This window comes from Hetaerina americana, unplaced genomic scaffold (assembly GCF_022747635.1).
Source record: "Hetaerina americana unplaced genomic scaffold, ioHetAmer1.1.p SCAF_10, whole genome shotgun sequence".
Lineage (NCBI taxonomy): Eukaryota > Metazoa > Arthropoda > Insecta > Odonata > Calopterygidae > Hetaerina > Hetaerina americana.
In genome coordinates this window covers 39,717,638-39,740,113 of record NW_027286070.1, presented here as the reverse complement: position 1 = coordinate 39,740,113, position 22,476 = coordinate 39,717,638, and the positions used below count along the sequence as shown (strand labels likewise).

At 36.1% G+C, this 22,476-nt stretch overlaps 1 protein-coding gene across 1 annotated transcript; it reads left to right on the top strand.

Moving 5' to 3' along the window:
* Nucleotides 1-719: 719 nt before the first annotated feature.
* LOC139698627 (short-chain specific acyl-CoA dehydrogenase, mitochondrial-like) lies at nt 720-22,296 on the top strand. The gene is made up of 8 exons (XM_071597480.1): nt 720-981; nt 2,910-3,180; nt 5,701-5,852; nt 14,087-14,275; nt 15,620-15,763; nt 15,857-15,984; nt 18,618-18,713; nt 21,764-22,296. Exons 1-8 carry the CDS (start codon nt 816-818, stop codon nt 21,986-21,988), a joined length of 1,371 nt encoding a protein of 456 aa, XP_071453581.1. The 5' UTR covers nt 720-815; the 3' UTR covers nt 21,989-22,296.
* The last annotated feature ends 180 nt before the right edge of the window (nt 22,297-22,476 follow it).

The window sequence follows — 22,476 nt, the reverse complement described above, 5'->3', positions numbered from 1 at the left end:
CCCCTCACGGTGAGCTTTATAACGACGATCATTCCAATGCTTATCACTTCATGGTTTCTTTTACTCCATTAGAAACTTTTAGGGAAGTGTAAAATACTAGAGAATTTAAGGAACAGTCGCAGGCAAATCATCTAACCGACGTCGTTTCCCTATGGCCCGATGTTTGTTACCTTTTAAATCAACCACATGTTTTCCAGAATGGAATTATAATTTTGTACCTACTTAATACATTTTATTTCGATTATAATTGTCCCTTCTGTACATAACGTAGTTTTAGAACGGAAGATGGATAGTAATGCTTCTCCCCCTTTTACGATTTTACCTTGCTATTGAGGAAATCTCTCATTCAGATTGTTTCACGAAAAAATACCGGTTGTATTTGTAGCATTGGAAACCCTTAGATCAAGAAAAAAATTCTCATAATGTGATAAGATATTAGATTTGTGAACTAAAATGCCTTTAGTGCCTGGAATGGGAAATAAATATCCTAAACAATGATTTTATTTCGGAAATATGCAATATAGTTTATAACTTTCAGCATTAACAGAATATTAATTTGCGTAAAAAATCAAGTAGCTGATTTCATTAATTAAAAGCAGGGGTATGATGTGTTTAAATTTAGTGGGTTGCAAATAGAAAAGCTTCAAATTTACCGCTATTCAGCCACTAATTGCGCGCGCCATCTCTCGGTAGTTTGTAAATTTCGATCTAATTTTGATTTCTGATAGAATTGTTCAAGGATACTTTTCACTTCCTAGATAACAAATAAAGATAGAACAGCATGAGCTAGTTAGTTGAGATTATTTTTACTCTGCATGCCGCCACAAGAACACACCGAATTTCCAATCTTGTTGACAATAAGCTTATCAGCGAGCAGTTGCCAATCACCTATTTGTGAACACCTGTGCCCACCTATCCAGTCTATCTATTTCATTTTTCGTAAAATGTCCGTCGTTGGAAAATTGGGCCGCTTATCCAAATGTAAGTAGCCAAAGACTCATTTTCTGTTACCTCACTAAAACCACCCACAAATTTTCAAATGTTTTTTCCATTCTCTTTGAGTGTAGATAACTGCCAATTGGACTGGAATTACTTAGTTTGCTAATAACGTTTGTTATTAATTCGTATCCATAGTAAGTTCAAGGAGGGCATTTGCAGTGAATTTCGGAACGAACATTCCCAATATGCTTTAAGTGTAATTTAACATTGCCATCCATGACTTTCTCTTAATGGGCCAGTCTTGTATGGCCAACACTATGCACCATGGCTTTAACCATAATAAGCTTTTATTTGACCTGTATGAGTAAGAAATATAGAGTAGCCTGGTTACCAGCTGTGTAGGTAATCATGTCATGTGAAGTAATCCCTATTTATAGTAATGGCACCTTAATGGTGAGTGTAAGCAAATTTTTGCCACCTTAGCCCAAGTGAAACCAAACCTTATAATATCCCATTTCCCCATGATTTCACTATTCCAAACAAGCTACTTTCCTAATGAAGGGAATACCTTGAAAGCATACCATTGTCTACACCCCACCACTGAGATTTATATACTATGACTTACTCACCTGATCACCCTTTTTCAATCATCAATCAATCAAGGTATTCTACCTATTGCCGATATAGATTCTGGATGCTCCCTAACAACTATTTATGTATAAGTATTGTGGGAACTTCCTACTTTTTTCTTCAATTCATTGTAACTTCTGCCTGTTTTCATGCTGCCTAAAAAGCAGACTTCCGTCACTAACCCACTTCTCCCATGTCCTCCTTTCTTTCATGGTCGTCAACATACCACTAGCTTTCAATATTTCTCCATTAACCCTCCTTATCTTCTTCAGATTTCCCCCAGTAACTTCCCCTCTTTGCTCACCCTATTTTTCATCCTCCCTGTCTATTTTATTTTCTTGATTCTTCACCATACCCATGTATCAGTATCAAAAGTCTCCATATTCATTCTTCTTCTTGCCTCAAAGACTAGCTCCACATCCATGAGGCACCAAGCTTTATATTTAAGTCTTTTCTAATATTAACTTCACATAGCGTATCTCTCATGAATTTTCTTTTTACAAATGTCTCTTTTGCGGACAATTCTTCTCATAGTGCCCCCATTACAGTGCCCCTAGTTCTGGAGAATGCTGCCCAAATACATGCTCCACCTGCTCTAGTTTATTCCCTCATACTTTATATTTAACTTAGATTTCCTACTTATTGAGAATTTTGTTGCTTTTTTTCCTTCTGATTAATGCTCATCTCCTGCCTCTTGCCATGCTCCTGTAAAAACTCAATAATAATTGCAAGCCCTTGTCTGTCTGATCTATTCTCACTTGATCACCTGCAAATCTGACTTAATCATCTCACCACCCACTTTTATTCCCAGTTCATGCTCTTCCCGTAAGAGCCAAGTATTTCAATTTCCAAACCAGAATTTGGTGGTCCAAGGCTGTAAATCAAAGGACAGACCACAAATAATTGATTGTAAGCCAACTCAGTCGCTGAAGTCAACCTTCAGAATCCAGCATTTAGCTTTGATTTAATGTAGTGGGCTGTAATGTAAGATTTTTTTTTCTTTAAGGACTTGTGAGAAACTCGGGATTCACCATATAATTGGGTTTGAAATAATATTTTATCTTTGTTTTAGCTTTCACCTGATAATATTGTATGGCATGAGCCATGATTGTGAGTGTCAATAAATGATTAAGTTTGGAATTTAAGGGTTTATTTGTACCATTCCTTGAAATATGAGAAAGTCCACATATTTTTAGTCTGATATAGTATCCTCTATTTTAGTGTACTTCTTTGGAATTAAGGGGCTTACAATGATTTATATTTCATTGCATTTTTTTTGTGGAAATAAAACTTTTATATTTGGTATATAATTTGAATAAATCTCTTTCTGGTGAAATAAGGTCTCAACAATGGAGTCATCCTTCATCGCTGCATATATTATTTGTCATCGCTCCCAGAAACCCATCAAATGCTCCGTAAAACATGCAGAGATTTTGCTGAAGGGGAACTAATGCCAATAGCTGCAGAGTTAGATAGTAAGCAAATGTATCCCAAGGTGCAGTTACAAAAGATGGGTGCACTCGGACTGATGGGCATCAACATTCCTGAAACTTATGGAGGTCCAGACCTAGACACCCTTGCATTCTCAATAGCAGTTGAGGAAATCTCCAGGTGAAATTCTCCTTCATTATTTCATAAATCTTGTCTTTTATTTTCAGGAGAATGTTGAGTGTAGTGACACGTATTCTACTGGATTGCTTACATTATTTTGTCTTTGAATGACTGCCCAAAAATGATTGCAGAGGTTAATATTTAATTTTTTGTATTAACATTGAATTGATTGCATGATCAATGATATAACCAAGGCACATAGACTGATGTGCCTTGGATATTTCTGATTTCTAGTAAAAAAATATGGATATATTTTATTATCTATGTGTTTATGGATTTATAGCATTGGCTCTATAAAATTATGAACATAGATTCATGATTTAACATGGATTCATGGAAATGGCAAAGGAGAAGATAAACATTATCCACACCTGTATTTCATAAGCATCTTGTGTAGAAAATGTATAATATGCTGGGAATTGAATGTATTTGTGCCCCTAATTGAGAGTAGGATAATGTTTATGTTAGAATAACCTCGACTTACTCTCACATGCCATCGTATACTGCACATTAATCAACCTTATTAATTACCAAACTCATGATAGCAAAAGAAAGAATAAATAGCTTACGATTGAGAAAGTGTTAAATTGCTAAAAACAGCTAAATGCTCAGCCTTTCCTGTGATGTACACAAAGTTGAGAATAAATTTGATTTTACATGAAAAAAAATAGGAGACCTTACCTTTTGAACTGCCCTCGTACTTGGCAAAAGAGTGGCAGAATAAATGTATGTCAGCACTCTGTTAAGTATTATGCCCATGCACTTGAGCATTGGTGATTAGTTATTTCATATTAACATACATACATAAGTAATACATGCACGTGCAAGGTAAAGTTAGACAATTCACATATTTAAAATAAGGTTTGCTTGTTTTCCATGGGGGTATTTTTGTTATATACCTCATACATCTTTTTTGCATTATAAAAACTCTATGGAAGCCTGGTAATGCTCACCAGAAAATAATTCCATAGTTCATATGTGACTGGAAGTTGCTATAGTAAACCATTTTTAGTGTATTTAATTCTACAATGTTTGTAAGATTTCGTAGAACAAATCCACTTTTTACCAAAGTGGAACATAGTTTATTGGTATGGATGCTCCAGTTTGGGGACACATCAATAGACAAGCCTAAAAACTTTGTGCTGTTTATCCTCTCTATGAGTTTGCCTTTAAAGTAGGATTTTAAGTAAAATAAAATAATATTAAATACAAATTTAAGACTAATTTTACCCATCACATAGCACATACTCATGGTAACAAATCTCATTCACCCATTGCCATTTATTTTGAATTCTATCCGGGTATTCTAATAATCTTCAACTTCAGGTCCAAGGCCACAATGATTACCATTAATTGAGTTCAGGAAAATATTGTGATCATAACCCACATCATTTGTTGACTTTTGTGATTATGATTATCTCTGGTTAAAAAAATCAATTTTTCAGTCCATTCTGCTGTCAATTAAGTCATTTATGATTTGGTGTTTTCTGACACCTGTTTTCCTATTTTTCAGAAGATTTCCACTTAACCTTGTTTTATTACATCACAACTTGACCTTACCGCTCTCACCTTTTCCCCAAGATTTAACAGATTTTCCTAGGGGTGCCTAAGATTCAAATTAGTATTTACTGATGATTAGCATTTTTTTGAGTTCATGATGTATTTGCATTGAAATAAAGTGTACATACATATTAATACATATTACTAAAAATATTGACACATTCAATTCATACCCATAGTTCATGTGTTTTCTGTGTGATATCAAACTTTCTCTAACTATTCCTTCCCCTCACTTAGTTGCACAATATTTATATAGTTATAATGATAATTTGAACTAGATTTCAATAAGACACTTAAAAATATACACTTTCAATTCCTATTGTATCTAGATGAATGATAAATGGGTATTATCCTTCCTCTTGTCAATTTTGTTTTACCAGCTTAGATTTCGAATGAGCGAGTTCATAACTATTGGATTTGGAAGTACCATTTTGATTTGAAACCTGGGGTATTCGTTTAATTAGACAAGCTGTCTCGATTAGGCCAGAATGCAGAATAAAAGAGAAAATTAACCAGTATAGGAGTTCAAGGAATAAATGATTATGTAGCATTCTTTAAGGTTGTCAATTAATGTGTCACCGACATGTATGGTTTTTTTCTATACAAGTATAGCATCGGAAAATATTTTTGGATAACAAATAAAGACTTTATATGTGTTTGAGGCTTCATTGGTTTTAAGTCGGATCAGAGGCATAACTATGGTTTGGCTAATACTACAAATACAGGATTCTGTCAAAGTATGCAGTGGTCCTAGTTGGAGGTAATGCCCTCTGTGGTTATGCACAAAAACCCAGGAAATATGTACATAATGGCTCGTCAAGATTACTGAAATTCTTTTATGTTAAGACAATTCAAGGAATGTATAGTGGAAACCTTTTTTTCAAATCTTACTTTTGTTATCATCCCTAATTGTTTCTTGACTGTGATGTACATAATAAGAAAATGTGCCGTCTATTTCAGAGGCTGTGGTAGTACAGGTGTCATAATGAGTATCCATAATTCTCTGTACATGGCCATGATCGACAGGTATGGCCGGGATGATCAAAAGAAAACATTCCTAAGCCCTTTCACCTCTGGAGATACTGTTGGTTGTTTTGCTCTGAGTGAACCAGGTTTGTTCCCTTCCCATTTAAAATTTTTTTCTTTGCATAAGTGCCCTAATTGTGGATTTCATGACTTAAATAGTACTTTTCTCCAGTATGAAATGGGTGCCGCCTGGTAGTTTAGTTGGAGTAGTCTAGAGTCTTTATCCCTTAAGGTGACTAGGCCAAATGCTGTCATCATGATCCAGAGAGGAAATAAAGCTTAAATTGTGCTTATTGCCTTAGAACTATTAGTAATAACTGCCATGGTTTACACCTACCACTTGTCTTGTGGAAAGTCTTGGGGAAAATTGATTCAGTTAACCCAATGCTTTAATGGACTCAAAATGGGCATTAAAATAAAGTAACATGAATATATCTGTGTATAACTCTTTCACTGATTTTTTTACCACCAAAAAGCTATCAAATCAGAAAAAGGATGCATGGTAAAAGCACACCATGGGATTATGGTTAACTATTTTAAAAAGTATGGTTTCTAGTGTGCCTACAAAGACTGAGGCAATCATGACCTGAAGACTCAGAAAAGTTGGGATATGGAATGATTGAGTCCTGATAAGCCCTTTCAGCAGACCTACACATCTTGCCTTGAAAGCAGAATAATCGAATCTTATCCTCGCAAGAGCATCCTAACTAAATTTTTTCCTACTCCAATATATTTGAGTACATATTTAAAAATTATATATTTTGGCTTAGAGGTATCTTTTTTTAAGTCCAGTATCCACCCGTAGCTTGCATACATCATTTTATTATTTTGGAAGTTTCATTGGTTTTACAAGGCAGCAGCATTGTTCTCCAGTAAATAAGCTTATATTGGTAGTTGTAAAGGATGTGGATTTGAGAAACCTCAATATATGGTCATCTAGTAATCATTCAAAATTGCCAAAGGTGAAAATGGCATTGAGTTTTTTTCAGAATCAGGTAATTAATTCTACTTAAATGCTTTGAAAACAATCTGACTTAAACCCTTAAAAATATGTCAAAAGAGTTCTAGGATTATGATTACCAAAACTCTTCATTTTATAGCACCTGGTGTTTGGCCAGGAACTTGCGAACTCGTAGTGCGTTGTGGCAAACACCTTGGGCACAAGCTTGGAGCACACTTTCCTCATCGCTAAATCTTCAGTAACAATGCGAAACAAAGCAGTAGATGACAAGTTCAGTTCATTGGCAACCATCTTGATACTCTGTCAACAATTGGTTTTGCTGGTTGATGGCCGCCCAGAGCATTGTTCATCGTGAACATCTTCCCGACCCTCCTTAAAGGCCTTTAACCACTTCCAAACTTGTGAATAGGACAGAGTAGAGTCCCTGTAAGCCTCATGAATCATTTTGTTAGTCTCCTCAAGAGATTTTTCAGTTTAGCAGAAAACTTAGTAATCGCGTAATTTTGCTCGATCTTCGATTCCATTTTTTTTGTGACGCAGCAATCAGAGGTTTACGATAAATGACGTCCTGCCATTTCCACAGTTTGGAGAACCCTTAGACCGGTTCATTGCCAAGCTTAGTGGTCCCCCACCTAATCCAAGTGGTTTGATCTCACTCCAACCAATTGCAGTGGCGCAGGAAATTCAATTGCATTAGTTTCGGAACGCACCCTGTACTGTAGGAGAGTAGCCTACTTTACTTCCAGGGCATACTTACCTGTGATCTGAGACTCAGGAGGCATGCTCATGATAACTTGGAAACACTTATCCTGCAGAAAATGGCTATGATGGTTCTGAGCAGTTCTGAATCACATCAGCATAACAGCCCCCAATTTAAAAGAGCCGTATATTTTAACTATCTACCGACTGTTTTTGTTACTCAGCCTTTAACAAAACCTTCGTCTACATCCTATTTGGTCATCACCTCACTCTTATGATTTGTGATAAAGGCACAATCTTGATATTAACCAATGCAGGCTGTCAGAGACCTACTATCAATTGGACAACTTGGTGATAAAACTCTTCAACAAGATGCTGAGCAGTGCTTGCTCAGTAAGCTGTTTAAGGTTCAAAAAGATTATTAAAAAATGGTTATACACCAAACCATGGAGTTTCATCAATGAATATTTCAAGCTGGACTTGGGAACCATTGTATTTTGATGTACTTTGGCCCATTGCTTACTAACTAATCATCGTAATGCAGTACTATAGTGTTCTGCTGACATCCCTGTGGATATCATCCATGAAATGGATGAATAAAGATTAATTTATTTGTTTATGTTGATGGGGAGGGAGTACTTTTTGTATTGCTTCCTGCTCAAGTGAAAGAAAATGTATTTTTGTTGTGTTAAACATGCTTGGTTTTCTAATTGAACTTTAAAAGCTTTAACTGAAAAGCATTATTGTTAAATCAATCGGTCCATGAGTTCTACTGTAAAAATTGATATTACGTAAGTATTCCAGTAATAGGTGTATTATTTCAACTTCTATATTAAAAATATATTTACGAGGTACCCTGCAAACCACCATTATAGTGTGGCAATGGGTGATTACACATTAGGCATGAAACATCAAAATTTAATGTTAATTGCTAATTGAAAATTTAAATGATAATCAAACAATAGAAATAATTTTACTACAGTTTACATGCCCTATGGTATCTAAGTTTAACATACTTGTTTATGCATGTGAGATGAGGTGCTAGTCAGGAAAACAATAAACTATTAATGCACGAAGTTGAAAGAATAAGGGTTTTTAGTATTACAGCTAATAATCAGTATTGGCCAAGGTAAAACAAGGGTGGAAAAGCCAGGTGAGAGGACCATTTAAGATGAGTTGACAGCATGTTGAGTAGAATGATCCATGGGAAACCCACAGGGATACCTCAATGGAAAAACCTAGGTTAAAGTATAGGTAGGGAACCCAGGTGGTCAGAGAGATAGGTGGAACTGTTGTGATCTTCTTGCAGCGTGGTGACGAAACAGGATTTAGGATCTTTAGCAATTATTGAGACGACATGTTCAACTTAACGTGGGGCCGGAAGTGACGTTTAAAAAAAATGACTTCCTACTTTTATTCTACAAAAACAAAAGCAAACACATACAAACATCGCTCAAGCCAGCCCAAAAGAGACAATGTTACCAACCTTGTACAAAACAACAGCAACTTGATTACACATATACAACACCCTCACTTAATCTAGTTGCCCCAGACATTCACATCCTTCATGCAGTTAAAATGTTTTTTCTTAGATAAACTTTTAGTTAGCATATCTGCAGGCATCTCATGTGTTGACTTAAATTTCACAAACACTTTACCATCTGTCACAGCTGTTTTTACAAAATGGAACCTTACATCTATATGCTTAGATCTTTCCTTTACATCAACACAATTGGCATTCTTAACTGCTGACTGATTGTCATTATACATGCACACAGATTCTGTGCCAAATATTTTTCTGCAATCCTGTTTCAAAATTTCCCTCAGGATTCGACACAATATAATAGCTTTCTTGGTACAAGCAGTTAGGCTGACATACTCTGCTTCCGTTGTGGATAAAGCCACACAGGATTGTTTTTTACTTTCCCATGCTACAGCCCCTTTAGCAAATTTAAAAACATACCCTGTACGAGATAGTCTATCAATCTTATCACTGGCAAAATCTGCATCAGCATAGCCCTCAAGGAACCCACCAGATTTTGAGTAGGCAAGGCGATACGTTGATGTGCCCTTTAAATATCTCAAAACCCTTTTTGCCAACTTCCAATGTTCCATATTAAAGCTATTATTAAACTTACTTAATTTTGAAACAGCAAAAGCAATGTCAGGCCTAGTACAGGTCATTGCGTACATTAAACAACCAATTAATCCTTGATAAGGTACATCAGGACATTTATCTGGATCTCCAGGAGCTACATCCAACCCAACTTCCATGGGTGTAGAGGCTGCACAAGCATCAGACATGTTAAACTTAACCAGCATGCTTTTGATGTACTCTTCCTGATCCAGTTCAATTCCCTCACTGGTTCTAGTTAACCTCATCCCTAGAATACTTTTGGCCTCTCCAAGATTTTTCAGCTCAAAATGTTTTTTTAATGATGAAACTAACTTGTTCACAGTGTCACCATTCTTACAAAACACCAAAAAATCATCCACATATACAGCTATTACACAAATATCAAGTCCAATACCCTTAACATAAATACATGATTCTGTTGTCAAATTCTTGAAACCAAGACCTTTAAAAATACTCCGACATTTGTCATACCATGCCTTGGATGCTTGTTTTAAACCATATATTGCCTTATGCAGCAAATACACCTTACTCTCCGCCCCTTCAATTACAAAACCTTCAGGCTGCTCAATGTAAATTGACTCTTTAAGATCACCATTCAAGAAGGCTGCAGTCACATCTAGATGAGTGATATTTAAATCTAGCTCCACAGACAATGCAATCAACAATCTCAAGGCAGAATAACTTACTACAGGAGAGAATGTTTCATGGTAATCAATACCATACTCCTGGGAATAACCCTTTGCTACCAGCCTTGCCTTGAAACGCTCTATTTCCCCAGCTGCATTCACCTTTCGCTTGAAAACCCATTTACATTTTACAACTTTTTTGTTTTCAGGCAAATCAGCTAAAGAAAGGACGCCCTTCCTTGCTAAAGCTTCCCATTCTTCCTGCATGGCCTTCCTCCATTCATCCCCATTTGAAGACAAAGCTTCTTGAACAGTCTGAGGATCACAGTACAAAGACATTGGTTGATTACAGGCTGAATTAATTGATGCCAAAAATAAAACATGATCTGGAAATTCCTTTGGTATTCTATTCCTAACAGGATACCTACTTTCTCCCGGATCAATACTCTCCTCCCTCTGGCTATCATCACCTGAGCTTGAATTTTGCCCACAATAGACACGACCACTTCCTTCAGTCTCAATGTTTGAGGTATCATTATTACCCTCACTACTTGTGCTAGTGTTTTCATTAGTTTCAGCCTGATCATTTATGCTGACCTCTGTCTGGGGCTGGGAGGTGAAACACACGCCCCCCCCTTAAAAGTTCAGGCAGAATAATTGTATTCCTCAATGTTTTCCCAGTTAAATGCTCTTCCCTGAAACTGTCCTCAAAAAACACTACATCCCTCGCTTTTGTTACTCGTCCAATGTTTTCAGGATTCGCCAGGAGATAACCTTTGGATTCCTCACAATATCCGACAAAGTAATACCGTTTGGATGTGGCATCTAGCTTTTTTCTCATGGCCTTGGCCACATGAGCATAGGCAATACAACCAAACACCCTCAAATGACTAAGGTCAACCTTATGACCTGTCCATCTCTCCTCAGGTAATTCATTCCCAATTCCCTTAGCTGGTACTCTATTCTTTAAATACACAGCTGTTTTACATGCTTCAACCCAATAGCTCTTAGGTAACTTGCACTCGGATAACATGCATCTAGCCCTCTCTATAATGACGCGATTTGCCCTTTCAGCTAGCCCATTCTGCTCAGGATTATATGGTATCGTTGTCTCATGTTTTATTCCCTTTGCTCTAAGCTCTTCTTGCAGAGCCCGCCCCATGTACTCACTACCATTATCCGTCCGCAAACACTTAATCCTGTTCCCCGTTTCATTTTCTACCCTAGCCTTAAAGGTTACGAAACATTCTAGGATAACATGTGTTTCCTTGCCTTTAATGAAGAAGGCAAAAATTTTTCTGGTGCAATCATCAATAAATGTGAGCATGTACAGTTCTCCCCTATTGCCAGGAGGGTCCATTGGACCACACAGGTCTGAGTGCACCAAACTCAGCTTTTCACTCACCCTTTCCGTTCTCGGTCCCACAGTGAAAGGTTTTTTAACAAGCTTTCCTTCTACACATGCCACACACGGTTGAAGAGGCTTATTACATGGATAATCCAGACCACTGGCACGCCCCCTTAATGTCTGCATATTTTTATGCCCCAAGTGCGCTAACCTTCTGTGCCATAATAGCTGAGAATGATTCCCTTCAGTAGTTGCAGCTAATCCCACAGCACCCTCCCTGACAACATTGTCACCTGAGGTACACTGTTTTAAATCTAGACTGTACAACCCATTCTCCTCTGTTCCCGAGGCTTGAATGACTCCCTTTACATGTAAAGTTTCAGCATCAAATAGTTTGCACCCAGATGAATCAAATAAAACAGCAGTACCCTTTTGCACTAACCTATTTACAGACAACAAATTAGTTGAAAGATCTGGCACATAATTAACATTTGATATGGTGGCAGTACTTCCCTGAATCAAATCCATTGATGCACTACCAATACCTGACACTTTGATTTTGTCATGGTTAGCAACTGTTACTTCGTCACTTGCATCTGGTCGAAAATCTGAAAAGTACTCCGTAGTTCTTGCCATATGGGAATTCGCCCCAGAATCAATGTACCATTTATGACTCCCCACTTCACAACGAAGGGCTGTCAACCAGGCAACTGGATTCCCTTTCTTGGCACCCCCACTTGATTTGCTGTTCCCGCACGACACCTTTGCCCCTTCCTCGGGACAATCGCTCTTGATGTGCCCGATCACTCCGCACTTAAAGCACCTGGCCTTTCTCGGATCGAAGGTGGACTTCTTGTTCTGCTTACCTCTGGCCCCGGACGTACTCGAACTCTGCTCCGAGGACGATGAGCACTCTCCCTGATGCCTCTGGTTCCGCTTGGCATAGAATACAACCTGCTGCTCCTTGGAATCTGTGGCCCGTTTGTACCCTTCCTGCAGTAGCCTCTGCTTCACTAGGTCAGACTTGATGACCCCTGTGACTGTATTCTCTAGAGCCATTCGAAACGGTCTGTACTCAACCGTCAGGCCCCGCAGCATCAAAACCGCGAGCAGCTCGTCGTCAATCTTCTTGCCAATGCTTTTTAGTTTCGCATCGACTGTTGTGAAACGTTGAACATAGTCCTCCATATTTGTGCACGTTCCCAAATTGATGTCGAACAGCTGGTCTATAAGGGCGACATGCCTGTTCACACCCTTATCTTCATAGGTGTGCTGCAGCTTGTCCCACATACCTTTGGCCGTCTTGCACTCCATGACTTCCATTTTCGGTCCTTGTTCTAGTAGCAAATATATTTTCGCCCTTGCTCGCTGTGACTGCTTTCGTTCATGAGCTGACGCGTCCATTGCTACTTCACTCTCCACGTAGTCCCAAAGGTCTTCGTGAAGCAAGTACATTTCCACGTCCATTTTCCACTGCTCGTAATTCACCGATCCTCGCAATTTATCAATTTGAGGCAATGAACCTCCGTACGTGATGTTGTTGATGACATTTGATTCCATTGTACTTGTCATCCAAACACGAGGCAACAATTTACGAGTACAGCTCGGTTGACTACAAGGCCGGAATCAGTTTAATTGAACCTAATTATCTCATGCAAACTGATCTCACACTCCTATTTCCACATTCTGGGCCCATAACCTGTTGTGATCTTCTTGCAGCGTGGTGACGAAACAGGATTTAGGATCTTTAGCAATTATTGAGACGACATGTTCAACTTAACGTGGGGCCGGAAGTGACGTTTAAAAAAAACGACTTCCTACTTTTATTCTACAAAAACAAAAGCAAACACATACAAACATCGCTCAAGCCAGCCCAAAAGAGACAATGTTACCAACCTTGTACAAAACAACAGCAACTTGATTACACATATACAACAGGAACACATGACTGGAGGAATGGGAAGAAAATCCAGAATATGGATGGAAAGATGGGTTTTTGCATAATCATGAATCTAGGTGAATTGAATGTGGATGTTTAAAAAAATCCTTTCGCCTTGGTTTAAACAAATACAGGCATGCATTGTATTTGTGTTCATGTGCACTTGTATGGATGCCTATACAAATACATATATGTGTGTTTTCATATTAGTGTACATATGTCTGAAACATTTTCATTCAGAAAAATTATTTTTTATCCAAATGAATTATACTCCTGAAGTCAGTATATTATGACTCCATTAACATCATTATGTTCCATTTTTAAAACATATTTTTTTCATAATTCTTTCAATGTTTTCCAGTCTAGTTCCTTCTTAGCTATTTTGTCACTTGTCTGCTATCACAGTTTATCCACATGCGCCTCCTTTATCATTGTCATTACTTAACTTGACCATCTGTTTCCATTACTCTTTCTTTCTTCATTGAAGTGTTAACTCTTTCTTTACCTCTTCAGTGTGCAATGCTTACTATTAATTAATTATTTCATTAATTCATTCATCTCAAGAATCATCCTTTGATGTATATTTATTAATTATACTCCTTGTTTACAGATGCAGGAAGTGACGCAGCAGCTCTGTCAACCACTGCCACTCTTGAAGGAGATGAATGGGTGCTAAATGGCACCAAAGCATGGGTCACTAATGCTGTTGAAGCAACTTGTGGCATTATTATTGCATCCACAGATGTAACCAAGAAGCATAAAGGAATCAGTGCCTTTATTGTGCCCATGCCATGTAAAGGTAAAGTTTTAGATCTTTCATTTTATTTGAAAGTTTAACAGATATTTTTGATTCATGCTAGTGAGTTGCTCTTTGTGCATATTTTGTATCATCACTGAGCTTATATTTTTACTTTGGAATAGGTGAATGGTATTCATTGCTGTTTTAGATTGTGGGTTCTGTTATTTGCATTTTTATAAAATTGTCGTTGTAACATTAAGGAAGAAGGGAAAGCCGCACATAGCTCTACACTCAGTTAATTGACAACTTACATGGTAATGGGATGAAACCAATGAAATTGCTAAGCAATGGAAGTCCGGGGAGGCTTAAGTCTTGTAAGGTTGCAGACTCATGTGGGTTAGAGTGAGTGGCCAAGTCTGGTGAGGTTGCAGACCCTATGAGAGGAGTGGGTAGTCAAGTCTTGTGAGGTTGCAGACTCACTGAGGGCACGCAGACTCCCAATCATCAATGCTGCTATGCTAATAACCTCAAGGGTTCTAATGGTGGATTGAGTCATCCTTCCATGTCATAGCAGGGCGGGGCCAGAGAGCAAAGAGTAAGAGAAAGGTTGAGTGGACTCACCCCCATGTCCCTGCCCCTGCCCCCACTACGACAAAATGATCATGTACTAAGTCAATGTCTTCATGAAGTGGAGTTTTGTTCAAAATTATTGTAACATTTGCCTGTTTTCATCTCTCTTAATCAGTGTCTTGTTCGAAAATATTTTTCAACTATCTGCAGTAATTGTTTTTTTCTATTTCCCTTAAATCATGCATAGTAAGTTAGAAAAAGTCAATTCAGCCGATAAGCTTTTGAAATGTAAGAAGGGGAATCAGTAATTGAATGTGCCTCGTTAGAAATGTCTTATCAGCTATTTGTTCTGAGGCTTTATTGACTGAAATGAGTCCTAATTGACTGAAATTTGTAACGGTTTCCTATATCATTACCAGTCAATTAACTGGAAGTAATCATCAAAGGAATTAGAGGGATATTCATGAGACATTATTAAATTATGTACCATTGGCCTATATCATCAACTGAGGCCAGTTTAGTTATCATGAGAAAATTTTCTGATGCTGTTTGGTACTAGTGATATGGCGTTCTGGGTTATTGCATTATAGCTTATGTGTTCCAGTATTTTGAATTTCAAGCCAAAATTCTTTCGTTGTAATCATGTGCAAAGCTTTGTATTCTTTGTAGAGGTTCCATAATTTTCTGGTTAGAACTTTCTTTTGTGATTGGCTTATACAATGTGAATATATGTGATTGTAGAAAGTTCAATTAACCAAACTCTCCTTATTGTAAATAGGGTTTTATTATAAATTATTTTCAGGTACTTTTGTTCCAAAACTATTAATTTTATAGGTCTTTCGGTGGGAAGAAATGAAGATAAGATGGGAATAAGAGCATCTTCTACCTGCAATATAGTTTTAGAAGACTGTCGAATACCAAAATCCAATATACTTGGGAGAGAAGGAGAGGGATTCAAATATGCAATGAATGCTTTAGGTAAACTTGACTGTGATTAAGATATTTATGTAAGTTTCTTCAATTTTGCCAGGGTGATTTAGTTTTTTATCTAGCTGTTACTGATTTTTTCAGATGGAGCAAGGATAGGAATTTCTTCCCAAGCCCTTGGAATTGCTCAAGCAGCACTGGACTGTGCAATTAATTATGCATCACAGAGAACTGCTTTTGGAAAATCTACTCTCAAATTCCAGTTGGTGCAGGTATTAATATGAATTAAAATTTTTGTTGACTCTTCTTTCTTAAATACACTATACTTCTGCTGGGTCAATTGAAATGTCACAATGTTTAGATTTAATTAATTAAGAGTGCCAAATCTTCTGTGCTTCATTTTGTTTGTTGAATGTAAAATTCTATCCTTTGATCTCATCCAGTTCATGTAAATATAAATTTTTCTTCATTTAAAAATTATTTTTGTGTGTCTATTTAGTAATACATTGCACACAATATCTATTGGAATTGACTTTCCTTTTTAGAACCTCAATGTTGTATTTCCCTTGTTTAAAAATTGTAATATTCTAGTTCTTTACCCATTTGAATTTTTGCTCTACTTTGTCTATAAAAATCTATTTTTTTCTTGATCATTTAAATTCTCTAATTTTCTTTTATTTCATAGAAAAGTTGATCTCAAATCTGCATAGTATATTATTATGCCTTACTCAATTTCTACTATTCTATTTGGTGTTTAAGTTATTCATCATTACTCAGTTGTTATGTGGCTCTGGAATCAATCAGACATTGAATATGTGCATCTTAATGAGGATTGAGGTTCATCTTAAGAAGCCATTCTACCTGTCTTTTCAAGCAGTACACTAAGATCATAATGGCTTCAGAGCTCATAAAGTGAACAGACTTCCTTTTAGATTTTTTTGTGAGTTTCAGTTCTGACTTGGTCAAATAGAAAATGAAAATGGGTGAAGTAGCATGGGAAGAAGTGGAAATAGTGATAGATGAAAGTTAGGAGAGAATTAATTAAATAGTTTAAGTTTGCCGATGATCTAGCTTTGGTTAGCAACTCGGCCAAGGGATTGCAAACGTTGCTCAGCACATGGTCAGTTAACAGGTCTGGAATGAGAATCAGTGTAAATAAGTGAATGTTACAGTTTCAGAGTGTAAAAATCATTTGCCTTGACTGGGAGTCGAACCTGGATCTCTCAATGACCAGTCAAGTGCTTTAGCCAGTTAAGCTATCGAGGCATCCTCTTAAACTCTGAAATTTTGGAAATCAGAAACCCGGGCTTGAATCCCGGTCAAGGCAAATGATTTTTACACTCTGAAACTGTTGCATTGAAATGCACTTTAGCAGACGACTCCATGAAATTTTAATGTTGCGGCATCTCCCGCAGTTTCTTTGGAAGTGTAAACAAAGGTAATGTGATTTTTGAGAAAGAGGAAAGCTAAGTGAAACATTAAAATAGGAGGTCATGAACTAAAGCAGGTGAAACATCAGGCTGAAGTTGGGAGTGTCATGGATCAAATTGGTCAAAGTGGCGTGGACATAAGAAGAAGAATTGTGTTAGGTAAAGATTCTTTCTCTAGGAGGATGGAATTGATTACAGGGGTTAGTGTAAGGATGTCAAGAAAAGGTAATAAACATGGGAATTACAGTATCTTATGTTGTAATAAACGGTGTAATAATGCCTCTATTTGTGTTAAAACTTTGATACGGAGGACGGTTTTGACTGTATGGAAACATCGTCATTGAAACAAGGTGATAAGCTTAGATTGGAGGCTTTTGAAATATGGGTGAGGAAAATGATGGAAAAGGTGTAATTGGCAGAAAGGAAAACAAATGAGGAAGCACTAGGCCTGGTGGAAGAGAGAGATGATTGTTGGCAGAAATCTAATGGAAGCAGGAATGGTGGATGTACAGCATTTTTTTGGTGATGATTATTGAAGAGTGTGTGATAGAGGGGATAGTGTTAGGCAAGCAAGGAAGGGGTAGGAAAAGAAGAGGGAAGCTGGATAGAGTGATGGGAAGAAAGAAGGATGCAGAATTGACGAGGGGCTTATTGTAGTGTTGGATATCTGGTTGTTTTGTTAAGAGGGGCAAAATGATATCACTGCTCTGTTGTCATATTGGTGTTCATCCAAAACCTACCTTAAATGGAAGAATACCAATGAAAAAATGTGATATTAAAAAGAGAACTGTGAAATGAAATAAAGAATAAAGGTTTAATATGAAATGACCTTTTTAGTAATTGTAAAAATATAATTTTCCATTGGTCAAGTTTGTATTTGTCTATATATTTTATAAACAGTACAATAAAATGATGCCCCCATGATTTTCACATCTATTTGTTCCGTTTTCCAAATATAGATAATTATTTATTGCCAGAGCCTTTTTCCATTCAAAAGATATATAATTCAATTTCAGTTTTTGATGTGATCTTTTGCTTGATGTTTTTACATATATGATAGATTTTGTTTAAAATTATGAAAGGAGATATCATAGTTTGTTGGTATGAATAAGTATGACACCCCAATCAAAAGTCCATTCATCTTTATCTATGTATCTACTTATTATTTTCATGGAGCTGTAGTGATGGAATTGTTATTCTTGTGATGATGGGCATATTTTATTAATTTTTGGTGCAAACAATGTATCATAATAGGTAACTTGTGCTGAAATAACTTAATATAATTGATCAAATGTCATAGGTGCAGAACAATAATGATGATTTAAATTATTTTCATTATCGACTGCCCTGTTGATAAAATTCACTTTACACTCATGATAGCCTGTTAGGTACTAAATGAAATAATTTATGTTACAGTTACATGCAACTGAAGTAGCATTAACTAAAAATGAGTTTTTCTTTACCAATCATTTTAGGAAAAAATTGCTGAAATGGCCCTTCGATTAGAATCTTCAAGGCTGCTTGTATGGCGGGCTGCTGTCCTTAAAGATCAAGGAAAAAGATACACTAAGGTATTAAATCTACAAAATTAATATCTGTTAATACATTTGCTTTTTAATGAGGGCAAGTAAATTTTCTCCATGTGGTAAATGGATTTCTCTTATTTTAGTATGCTTCTCTGGGGAAATATGTACTCACCCATGTAGGTGAAACTTGGGAGTAAATATTATGATGACATTTCAGGAACAACCCTCTCATAGATTTATTTATTTAACAGCTAGCCTAAAAACTGCCAAACTGGCTTTTAGATATGATTTTACATAAATGATGCACAGTTCTGGTTAAAAAACTGACCACAGTTTACTGGAAAATTTTAAAAAGTTAGTGGCCAATCCTAATTTTGCAATACTGAACCTTCCATTTGAGGAATATGGAATGCCCAATGAACGCCAAGTCTAATGAAGAGTGCCAAGAGGATCTAGAAATGCAAGTGACATAAGGAATTATACAGGTAACTGTGTTAAATGAATTATATTGTAGTTATGAATGAGTAAAAATTTATGTTTCAAGCTTTCAGTATATCTGCAACGTTAAATTCTCTCTACCAGCCCCATTTTTTCAAACTGATAAAAATCATCAAATTGCCATATTTGGTTGGTGATTTTAAATACAGATGCAATTTTGTTCAAAGCCATATGCAAAAGGTGGAAACCAAGAAAATTTTCAATGGCAGACTAGTGTCCACTGCATTCCATCTCTTTATATACAAATTTTACTGTTGAAAGATAATTAAACATTCAATAGCCTACGAAACATTGTAAGTGGGAATACTTTCTTGACAGTAGTATTTCCTCTTCACCATTCTGGTGATGTTGTAGGGGGAAATATTTGTTCTTTTTGGTGTACTCTTAAATATTTTCAAATATACTAATATGGGAATTATCAAGAAAATAGGAAAAATAAGAATTCATTAACAACGTTTTCTCTCATTGTACCTCCTGTAATATAAATCATTGGCTTCAATTGTATCAAACCATTTGTTGGCGATTTTGAGCTCACTTCAGCCTTCTCCATTTATAGTGCCTTGGGAACATCATCAATCTCATTATCTCCTCTTGGGCACTATTATTCCCATTTGGTCATCAGGAATTCTTGGAATAACAGAACACAGAGTATATATAGGCCAACATGTAATGTGGTATTAATGAGGGGTTTAGTTCTAGTATCATCTCAATAAGAACAACTTATAATAAATTAGAAAATATATAGTTTTCATAGTTACACTTAGTTTATATCATTGCCAGTCATTTAATGTATTTGTTAATGAGGTAAAAAATTTATGAATTCTTTCCATTACTAATAATGTGCCATGAATATGAAAAAATAATACCATGATGAGGCTAAAGGACTATTGGTGCTCTACATTGGAAAACATTTTGGAAATAGTAGAGACACATTGGAGGCCTGTGATGATTGAATCAAGTAGAAGAGTCCCAGGATCCTCTAATTATGAAAAAAAATTGCTATTGGTATATCTAATCTCTTATAGAATAATTAAGGTGCATCAATATAACAATCAAGTATCATATGAGTCAGTTTACCCCAACCTTGATTCTTATCTACAGATAATGTCATGAAAAAATACTATCCAAGTTGTGCATTGAAGATAGTTGTTAAGAAAGAGATTTTATTGGAAACATGTCATGAATACTTTTAGATACTTAAGTTGATGAAAGTAGATCTTTTAGAAACATTTACTGTATGTAATATCTAAACATATGGAAAAACATCGAAAAGCATTTGTATTGGAATAGGTGGTTATCTGATGAAAAATACTTGAATCTAATAAAATAAGATTCTGATATTGTAAATTCAAAATGTTTGGCTGGAAAATATGCATCAAAACCTAAAACTCCTTTCACCAAAACTTTAGAAAAACACACCTACAAAAAAGTGGCTATATGTTACCCCTGGTCAGGTCATCCCTTAAATGCTTGCTTTTTAGGGATGACCTGACCTGATGTGCTCTTTGCTCCTCAAAGGCAGAGAACCACCACTTTTGGATACAACGAAGTGACGAGTTTTTACCAGAACTGTGCAGCAGAAATATATTATTAGGAGATGAAAATCTTTTCATGGATTATGGAACCTATAGTTACAAGGAAGCTGCTTTTATGCTGAAGATCAGACTGGAGGAACAAATCAAATTATGGTCTGGATGCTGTAGTTTTCTCATGAAAAAATACAAAGAAATTTTCAACCTATATATTTTTGTTGAAGGGGTGGTTTTGTTTTCAATCATTAAACCTCATGTCCTTTTGCAACCAGTGTGTGCTGAAGAGTTGATAACAATGAATGCTGGCTCACCCTATATTCATTGATGGGAATTGTTCTCTGATAAACACTCAGCATCACTGAAGTAAAAAAAACAATGCATCTTTCAACTTAATTTTTGTCAGGTACAACTAGGTTCAAGGCATCGGCGTCATCCTCAGATGGAAAGATACATTGTTTTTTTACTAAAGTGATAATGGATTCCCACAAAGTTTAAACTGAAAAAATTGAATTCTATTGAATATTATTTAATGTTGATATTTTGTCTACTTTAGTTAACCTAACTAGGTATGTTTGCGTACCTGTATACCGTCTGAAAATGTCTTTCATATATTGCAAATCTCGATTGTTCTTTTATTTTAAATTATATTTTAATTCTCAATAATGAGGGTGTAACTTTATGTAATTTTACCCGTTTGTAAATGTTTATTATACGAATAATTGTGGAACCAATATATGTTTTTTTGCCTTTCTTTGTGTAAAAGGGTTATCCCCTTTAAATAAATTAATTCCCTCATCATGTTTAGACTGGGTTTGGTAGAGCTTGTTGAAAGACAGATGTCAAATTCCTGTTTTTATCGAGCGTTCAAGTTTCTAAAATGTCAGTTGCTGAGAAAGCTTCCAGGGGATGACTTCAGTTGTCAGTAGTGGCCTTTTTGCGTGAGGATTAAATTTTGGAAATGAATGAATCTTGAAATCACAGAAAATGTCCACCACTGGTTAGTGGCTAACTGAACTTCAGATATACTTGTTAAATTTATCAACTCAGACTTTCCAAATGTTTCAGGAATCTTCAATGGGGAAGATAGCAGCTTCGCAAGCAGCAACGTTTGTTTCACACCAATGTATCCAGATACTTGGTGGAATGGGATATGTTTCAGATATGCCGGCAGAAAGACATTACAGAGATGCTCGTATTACTGAAATCTATGGTGGTGTAACGGATATACAGAAGCTGGTTGTTGCAACACAGCTTGCTCGTGAATATGGACTGGGAGACTATGTTCATTGATTGTTTGTTGTTTGAATAGTTGTATTAAATCATCATTTTCATCTTTAATCTATTTACACAACATGTTCCGTGTAAAAATATTGTCCACTTTTTTCAGAATCCATCATAATTTTCTCTACTCCCTTACTTTTGATGTAAATAACATGAACACACTACACAATTGTTTTTCATAAGAACCTGAATGGACTAAATAATTATTGTCACGTTATATGGTGAAAGGATTGGTTTAGTGGATGGAAAATATTTATATGAACTATTTTTATACAGAAATGAATGAACAAAGTTGCTCTAAATGCTATGTTGTTATCTTGTGCAGAATGATATATTTTTCATTAATAAATTATATTTTATAACATCTTAATTCTTTAAGTGCATATGTTGTTTTTAACAATGGCCCTTAAAGATCTAGTTTTCTTTATCTACAAACCTGAGCAAAATTACCTTATCTTTTGAACCCTTCATCATTACAGAATTCTCTGTTTCTGTTA